At 42.9% G+C, this 9,019-nt stretch overlaps 1 protein-coding gene across 1 annotated transcript; it reads right to left on the bottom strand.

Moving 5' to 3' along the window:
• Nucleotides 1–229: 229 nt before the first annotated feature.
• LOC129829686 (proliferation-associated protein 2G4-like) lies at nt 230–7,394 on the bottom strand. Its single transcript, XM_055891544.1, has 13 exons — nt 7,153–7,394; nt 5,988–6,116; nt 5,596–5,701; nt 5,311–5,380; nt 4,918–5,010; nt 4,621–4,684; nt 4,408–4,486; nt 4,135–4,213; nt 3,769–3,902; nt 2,912–3,006; nt 2,549–2,676; nt 2,061–2,114; nt 230–1,668 (listed from the first exon to the last, which is right to left on the bottom strand). Exons 1-13 carry the CDS (start codon nt 7,238–7,240, stop codon nt 1,591–1,593), a joined length of 1,197 nt encoding a protein of 398 aa, XP_055747519.1. The 5' UTR covers nt 7,241–7,394; the 3' UTR covers nt 230–1,590.
• Nucleotides 7,395–9,019: the final 1,625 nt, after the last annotated feature.

Below are 9,019 nucleotides of genomic sequence, written 5' to 3'. Positions count from 1 at the left end.
TATAACCCTCGAGCAGTGTTGGTGCACTTATTGAGTAACATGTGTATATTTATTTGGCAGCGCACGCGGCGGGTCAACACGTTAGCTGATTGTAGTGGAATGACCGATGGATTTTACTCATGGAATTATTATATGAAGATATTTACATTTCAGTCAAGTATGCAAATAAAATATGTTTAGAAATGGGTTGTAATTCTGACATGCTTTGCTAATGACAATTTCAAAGGCCTTCCAAAATACCACATTTTATTGGGAGGACCTCTATTACCTCCTAAATAGGAACTTTTGTAGAATTCTATCCATACACATTTACAATACAAGAGAGGATACATTTCCTTCTCGAGAACAAGCTTAAAATAATCAACCAAGTCAGAAACATTTCCACAATGATCTCTCCCTCTAATATCCGATTCAGAAAGAAAAGCCCACAGGAACTAGTGGTACAGCAGTTGGTTAGTCCTTTGGTCAGTTGCCTCATACCCAAATTCAATAATGGAGTTATTTGATGCCCCCATGGCATTGTTTCAAATCTAGATTCAAAAATAGCCTCAAACTTATTTTACAATAAAGTATCAGATAGCTATAGATACCGATGTAAACAGTGACTACTATAGGTGTAATTCATCGAGAGCCGTGGCAGTACCAGTGTATTAACTGAAATATGTCGGGAATATACGTAAATCCTTTAATAATGGGAACATTTAAACCTTTCATAATTGGGCTTCAGTGACAATGTTTTTTCCCCTGCCTTGCGTGGTGCATACAGATCAAGCCCCTTATCCAATTCCCTGTTCTGCTCTAAATCCCTTTAATATGTAGTCCTGTTAGGGGATATATCCATGGAAACTGACATTAAGCAGTTGTCACAAACTGTTAGTTGCAGGTGATAAGAGACATAGCTAGGTATGACCCTAGGGAATCTGCTAATGTACATAACGATTCGAGTCAACGTAGTCAGCCGTCATCTGCTAACATGGCTGTTTATAAGGTTTCATGTTTATAGTAGGTTTAATGATGGAGGGTTCAAGTTATTTCACATTTACTTCCCAAATACACACTTACACAAATTTAAAAGATACAACTGCATGGTTATGACCGAAAAGGTTTTCCTTCAGAAAAGTCATTGGCACAGTGCAATCGTATCACACCCTCAACTCTCCTGCTTTGCTTTCATATATCATTGGATTATTCACTGCTGACTTTCATTACAGTACCAAGGCTCAACAACTGGATGGTATAAACGTGTCTCCCACAGAGTCTACTCGGGAAAATGCCCTTGTTCTACTCAATAGCCCTTCTGAGTCACTTAGTGGTTACTATCATGGGGAGAACCCTGCTGTCTCAAGGACAGTGAGATTGAAATGGGATGTGACAGAATTTGAATTTAGCAGTGAGCAGCACCATCCCCAGTAGTCTGACATCAGTTAACATTTGGAGATTTCCATCACAAGGCTAGGCTGCACTGAGGCGGGCGTCTTGGGACAGGAACGCATGATGGAAGGTCTTGACATCTGTTCTGTGGGTTGGTCAGTTGTCAAAAGTCTGTCAGTATTATTGGGAGACGAAGACTGGGTCAGGGGGTGGAAGGTCTTATTCTGCAGCTTCGGTCTCTTTGACCTCTGGCGCTGGCTGCCCTGGTGCCGTTTCGGTTTCCACAGTCTTTGAAACCTTGTCACAAGGGGGGAAAAGTGTGGAGAGATTGAGGCAAAACTGACAGAATGTGTCTTTACAATCACATTAACGGGCCATGTATGTATTAAACAAGGAAGTCCCACTGAGGTGAGAAGACCTCTTTCCCAAGGGAGACTTGGAAATATTTACATTAAATAGTAGGGGATATCTAATCAGTTGCACAACTGACTGCATTCAACTGAGATGAGTCTCCCGCATTTAACCCAACCCCTCTGAATCAGAGGTCCGGGGGGCTGCCTTAACATCCATCTCATAGGCGCACGGGAGCAGTTGTTTGGGGTTAACTGCCTTGCTCAAAAGGCAGAACGTCAGATTTTTCTACCTTGCCGGCTCGGGGATTCGAACCAGCGACCTTCCGGTTAGCCTACCTTCTTTTTCTTCTTCTTCTGCGTCTTGCGGCTTGCTGAGCTTTGGAGCAAGGCCTGAAAAGAAGGTTGGTTTTTGAGAACACAAATCAACCATATCAGCTTAGTACATAACAAGCTTGGAAAAGCCAATCACAGTAGATGATTTATCCTCATCCCTCCAGTGTACAAGTAGGGAACTGGTATGTGTATATTTAAATGTAACCTTTATTTAACTAGGCAAGTCAGGGGTATAACAGTCATGCTACAGTGGACGTGCAACGTTTGCCAAGCGTGAGGTGCTCCCATTATCTTCTATGAAACCGGAGTCCAAGCAGCACCATTTTTATGAATACGACATGCAGCACACACACAAGAACACTTGATTAAGTGGTTTGCGCTCTGCTCACGTTGGCAAAAAGTTACAGGTCCAGTGTGGCAGATAAAAATCAAAGGTTAACCCAAAGTCCTAGTGTAGTGCCACAGTAAGTAGCCCATCTGTCTTGCTTTACCTTGAGATCTGCATCCTCTACTTCGTGTTCAGACTTGTACAGCTCCTGCTCATACAGCCCTGTGGTGATGCGTAGGGGTCCGTTGGCCATCAGCAGAACAGTGAACTTGAACTGGGCCACAAACTCACCTAGACTCACAGAAAAGAAACCTTAAATTTAGGCTTATAACAACTTGGTTATGCCACTTTCATTTTGTAGTGTACCGGTCAAGTGGTGAACTGAATCAATGAAGAAATATTTAATTTGCATGTCAAGCCACCTTCACATCCCTTACAGGATTATCCGACACAATTTCACAAAAAGTAATGCGAAGTACTTTTGCATAAATGCATAGCCTCTGTCTGGTTAGATCTTCCAACTAACCTTCTTTCTCGTGTAGAACGTTGAAGGGCTGTAGGAGTTCATGTTTGGCACACTCTACCACACCCAGCCTTGCCTTGCCCTCATCCTCAAACGCCCTGAGACAGAACGACAGATCCAGGGATAGGGGAGAATATAAAAAATGCAGAAGAGAGAACCAAAACATTAGATATCTAATCGGTATTAAAACCGAGGAAACAAAAACTATGTGTTCAGTCTATTGTATCAAATAGTCTAATTGTGGAAAAATGTATATGTGCCTTATTCAATTTCTGAATAGCCTCTTCTCTCCCCAATTTTTTTATTTTGTATTTATTTTACCGTTATTTTACCAGGTAAGTTGACTGAGAACACGTTCTCATTTGCAGCAGCGACCTGGGGAATAGTTACAGGGGAGAGGAGGGGGATGAATGAGCCAATTGTAAACTGGGGATTATTAGGTGACCATGATGGTTTGAGGGCCAGATTGGGAATTTAGCCAGGACACCGGGGTTAACACCCCTACTCTTACGATAAGTGCCATGGGATCTTTAATGACCTCAGAGAGTCAGGACACCCGTTTAACGTCCCATCCGAAAGACGGCACCCTACACAGGGCAGTGTCCCCAATCACTGCCCTGGGGCATTGGGATATTTTTTAGACCAGAGGAAAGAGTGCCTCCTACTGGCCCTCCAACACCACTTCCAGCAGCATCTGGTCTCCCATCCAGGGCCTGACAAGGACCAACCCTGCTTAGCTTCAGAAGCAAGCCAGTAGTGGTATGCAGGGTGGTATGCTGCTGGCCCAACTGTCATTGAAGGTGTTCTGGGTAAAAGTCTAGTTGTAGGTAAAAGTCCGCTCCCTGCGGCAGAAGTGCTACCTGAGAGTGAAAGGCATGGCATCGAAGCGTCTCTCCACCTCGCTGAAGAAACTCCTGGATGTCTTCATCTTCAGGCCATACTGCTTGTCTGGGTCCCTCTTGTAAATGGTGGTCCTCTGGCCTGCATCCTTCGCCTGGAGTAGAAGACATGGGAAGTTAGAGCAATGAACGGAAGGGGGTTTACAGCACATACAAAGTGATGACAGGAGATGCACAATAGAGTAATTCAATGCATAGAAAAACAGATAATTTCCCCTCACAGTTTTGCTGTTCCTGAATGTGAGAACTTAATAGATTTTTAGTACAACCCATCAACGGATGTGAGCTTCACACGACTGGAATTTTGAGTGAATGTTTGTCCCTCACCTTGCCTTCTCCGGTGCTGATGAGCACATCCACAGCATACACCTCGTGTACCTCAAACTCTGCCTTCTCGTGGTCCTTCCTACGCAACACCAACAGAGAGCGAGACAAGGCCATGAATAATTCAACAAAACTTTTTGTCCCCTAAGAGCAATTACTATTAGCGCTACAGCGGTGCCTCAGACACATACGACAAAGACGAGAAACAATAACATATGCATCTTACAAGTAATACCAAAACAAGCCAGATGTCTTGGGACTAATATTAAATGTCACCTCTGCAGGTCCGTGGGGTTCTGAATGATGGTTTTCTCTCCGTCAATAACATGCTGCTTCAACTGATGGGACAGCATGCCTGAGGAGTGTAATACATGACAAAAAGTCAAGGTATGTGATTTACCAACAAGTTACCAGTACAAGACACAAGGGGTTGAATGTATCTTTTATCAACGTGGCACCAACTAGATTAAATGAAAAGGAGGGACTCACCCTCTATGGCTGAGCATTTGAATGACTTGGCAATCTTGTTCCAGGCTTCTGTGACCTGTGAGTTCTGTGTACCATTACAATACCAAATATATTTGTTAGTCAAGCTTCCCCCCCCCCCCCCCCCCCCCTTTTTTTCTTTTACACACTTGTCACTGCATCCCTAATAAGCCTGGTCCCCGCTCGGTTTGTGCTGTATAGACAACTGCACCATGGAAGTTGGCTTTAGAGCACAACCAGATCTGGTACTAGGCTAGTCCCCAACTTCCCACTCAGTAAAGCGCTAGCTAATCACTTCACCTGGTTTCCAGGCTTGACCAGTCTGAGGGCAGCCTCGGCACACAGGTGTGCCGCTTTAATAACGTCAGCCTTACGTCCTGTCAACGGAGCATCCTGATGCAGCAAAAACAGAGGATGAGAAGGTGAAATAACATAGCAAATGATTACATAGGAAAATATGAAAAACAGTCAACATTACGCACGTGTTGGATTTTCCTGTACTAGATGGCTGTCTACCTGACTCCTTTGTGTGTCTAACATTACGGGACGGTTGCACTATGCATGTAACGTTTGATGTGCTGTACATCCGTCAATGTATCTGTATGCTGGCATTCTGTATGACAGAACATATCAACATATGCACTCTTGATAATGATCCCGACGCGGTCACTGCAAACAACCAAGTGCTACTACCTTGGTCACTCCCACCACAAAGCTGTGAGCCAGGTTTGAGATGAAGCCATCGACGTGCACCCCCAGGTCACTGCACAGGCAAAAACAACAAGCAGCACATGAAGGATAGGCAGAGACGCAAGACCATCAGACTGGCCCATGCACTGACATGGGAAGGGTAGTCCCCCAACAGTTGAACAGGGACAGCCATGCAGGTCCCATACAGAGAAGCAAAAAATTAATTGAATAACAGTTGCCCATGAGACAGTCGGCCATAAAAGTTGCAGACAGATATGTTGTTCCTACATTTTGATGAGGTCCCCGTCCTTCAGTGTGATCTCAGGGTCACTCTTCAGGGGAGAGAAGTGGCACACGCAGTTGTTGACTGATACGCTGGTTGGGAACGCAATGCCTGAGGGAGGCAATAAGTAGACATTTATTTACACTAATAACCTAAGTAACTTTCTGCACAACAAAGAATATTACGTTTTTTGATTCCTTGTGTCCGCTCTCCTTGCTTCCCTCTGTTTTGAAGACGCAAGGAGAGAGGATATGAGTTAACGAGGAAAAGACGCGATTTACCCAAACTCAACTTTTCTGCAATTAAAAAAAGTAAACTACAAAACTCTAAGAGCTACTTCACTCATGACTCATGTCAACGCAACTCATTGACTTAAACAATGAGATGAGCCCCATACCTTTCTTCAGATCCTTCTCCTTCCTGAAGACCTTTCCAGTTTCTGCCATGATGAAAGCGTCTCCTGTCTCACAGAGGCTGACCACAGTCACCCCAGCCTTTGCAGCCTCAACCACAGCCTTCAGGGCCTCTGGAGTAGACAGGAAGAGACACAGGAGGACAGAACAAGAGGTTGGGTAGGTATGCTTCAGGTATTAGGACCAGGGGAGGCGACTTCTCACACAAAGATTTGTACTAATTTCACAGCTAAATGACTCAAATGTAGATCTTCTGGTCCAATAAACACTACCATTAAGATCCCTTCCCAGGACCATTACGTGGGATCAGGATTTACATAAATTCCCATGAACATACACTCCAGCCAGGTCTTCAATTTTGATACAGAGAGTAAGTATAAGATATGCACACAGCATATATATAGTAGCTATTTCTGGATGCATAGGGAGTATAGCATATATGCTGGCTAAGGCTGTGTGTGGTACTGCGTTGCAGGTCTGAGGCAATACATTGTCACTAAACTGACAGACACTGATGGCCCTTATGCCTATACAATGAGTGACCATCCATGGCTTCACTGAGAACACGATTCACTTGCTACGGGTAACAGTTCAAGATCAGTGACATGCGCGAGTACGTTAAGAGATGAGCAGTGCAAACGACCCGTTTTAAATAGTAAGTTGGCAAACATGAGTTAAAATGAATCGTTGTTAACTAACTAGTTAACTAAACGTAGAAAACAGTAGTTAATTAAATGTAACGGGATCATAGCCAACTTATTCAGAAGGTAGTTTGCTAATCCGTTATGTTAACCAATGACAATTTTCCAGGCAGTGCATATAACCTTAGCTAGTGAGCTAGCTAACGTAGCATTTCGCTAGGTAGCAGTTGTCTATGCATACACTTATGTAGCTTAATTTTAGAATTAGTTAGCAAAAACATGCTAACTCAATGCTACGATATCTACGAAACGGACGGAACTATTGCTTAAGACAACTACACAAGCCAAACGCTAGCCCCGAGGAGAAGTTGTCATTAATTTATCGTTAGCTGCTAACATAGCACATGGCTTCATTGTGATAGATGAGCTAGCGTTAGCACATTAGCCAGCAGACTGTCACGTCTAAACTCTTCAATAGTCTATTAAAAACATGTTCATATTCACTTACGATTGGCAATCTCGGCCCCCATCTTGTACTTGGTAACGACCAAGTCATCCGCGATGGTCTGCTCTTGTGGCTCGTCGTCTCCAGACATTTCTTTCGGTGTCTCTTTTGCACTCAAAGTAACTTTTTTTTCTCCGGGTGTCAGCTACAGACTCGACCACGCTACAGTGCTCTCTCCTCCTCCGCAGATCTTGCACAGGCCCAACTCGCTAGAGATCCCGCCTCCTACTAGCTGGCTACGTCCCACGCAGTGAGTGCACGCTGAACGCCAAATTGAATTAGCGCGTCACCGCACTGATCCATGGTTTTAAAGGGGAATGGAAACACTTTAAAACCTGTTGGGGATGGGGGCGCTGTTTAGACTATTTATGCTAATTTGGCTAATTTTTGAAACGGCTTCCCACAAAATCCTTGATCGTACAATATGCATATTATTATTATTATTGGATAGAAAACAGTCTATAGTTTCTATAGGAGTTGAAATTTTGTCTCTAAGTGGAACAGAGCCCATTCTACAGCAATTTCCCTGACATGGAGTCAGATTTGAGAAATGTTGGCCACTCTTCTGAAGTCAGTTAAAAGGGCACTGTCATTGCTATGACTACACGGACACTTCTTACGTCTTCCCCTGGATGCCTTTACGTGATGACGATTCCAATGGGGTCGATTGCGCGTTCACAGGCACTACAAATGAAAAAAACCTTTAGCTAGCAAGTCTTTTCTTGCTGCGTAACGCGCGTGGAAGACACCGACCCTCTCCTGTTCCAAGCGTTAGTTTAGCCTGTTATATTTCTCCGGTCATCTTTTCACTCGTTATAGGAGTTAAAAACATCATAAGGTAGTTAATTTAAAGCGTTTTATAGCAATTTATATCCGTTTAGTGCGATTTTGGGACATTTATTTCTTTAACGCTGTGAATAGGTGGGCACGCTTTCAGTTCATCCCGAACGCAGTTGGCATTTTCACATGGCAAGAGGACAGCTTTCCACCAAAAGACGATTCCTCCCAAGAAAGGATCCTTTGCCCAAGATACTGATGGAAGAACAGCTCAAGGAAGGACATTTTTATTATGATAAATCGTGTTTCTGTCTAAACATTTTAGTGGCTTAGGACGCCATGTTTTTTGACGTAGCTTCGCTTGGCGCAAACTGTATTGAAAAGTAAGGATAAATTAAAAAATGTAATAACGCAATTGTATTAAGAATTAAATTGTCTATCAATCCCTGTCCACCCTATATTTTTTAGTCACGTTTATGAGTATTTATGTATAAGAGTAGATCACTGTCTAAGTGGCGCAAGGACTTTTTCTTTACCAGCTTGTCTACATTTCACATTGTCTAACCATGATTTTGGTGGCTAAATATAAACATTTTCGATCAAACTGTATATGCATGTTGTAATGTGATGTTACAGGAGTGTCATCGGAAGAATTCTGAGAAGGTTAGTGAAAAAATTTATATCTTTTGGCGATGTTGACTTTTATCGCTCACTTTGGCTAGAATCAATGCTGGGCTGCTAATTGCTATGTGCTAAGCTAATATAACGATTTATTGTGTTTTCGCTGTAAGACACTTAGAAAATCTGAAATATTGTCTGTATTCACAGGATCTGTGTCTTTCGATTCGTGTATGCTGTGTATTTTTACGAAATGTTTGATGATTAGTAAGTAGGTAAACACGTTGCTCTAAGTAGTTTTTCTATTCCATTTGTGACGGTGGGTGCAATTGTAACTTATGCCATCTACCTGAAATATGCACTTTTTTCTAACAAAACCTATCCCATACCATAAATATGTTATCAGACTGTCATCTAATGAGTTTTTTTGTTGGTTAGGGGCTATAAATATCTTAGTTTAGCCGAATTGGTGATG

Source organism: Salvelinus fontinalis, chromosome 31 (assembly GCF_029448725.1).
Source record: "Salvelinus fontinalis isolate EN_2023a chromosome 31, ASM2944872v1, whole genome shotgun sequence".
Taxonomy (NCBI): domain Eukaryota; kingdom Metazoa; phylum Chordata; class Actinopteri; order Salmoniformes; family Salmonidae; genus Salvelinus; species Salvelinus fontinalis.
Note: the sequence above shows the minus strand (reverse complement) of the source record. Positions and strands in the feature narration are given on the sequence as shown.

Bases quoted from the DNA above. Each gene is read 5' to 3' on its own strand.
- LOC129829686 (XM_055891544.1), bottom strand. From the start codon at position 7,240: ATGTCTGGAGACGACGAGCCACAAGAGCAGACCATCGCGGATGACTTG. The intron at 4,487-4,620 runs GTGAGTCCCTCC...TACACTCCTCAG, and splicing joins CAAATGCTCAGCCATAGAGG to GCATGCTGTCCCATCAGTTG. The intron at 2,677-2,911 runs GTTAGTTGGAAG...CTGTGAGTCTAG, and splicing joins CGTTCTACACGAGAAAGAAG to GTGAGTTTGTGGCCCAGTTC.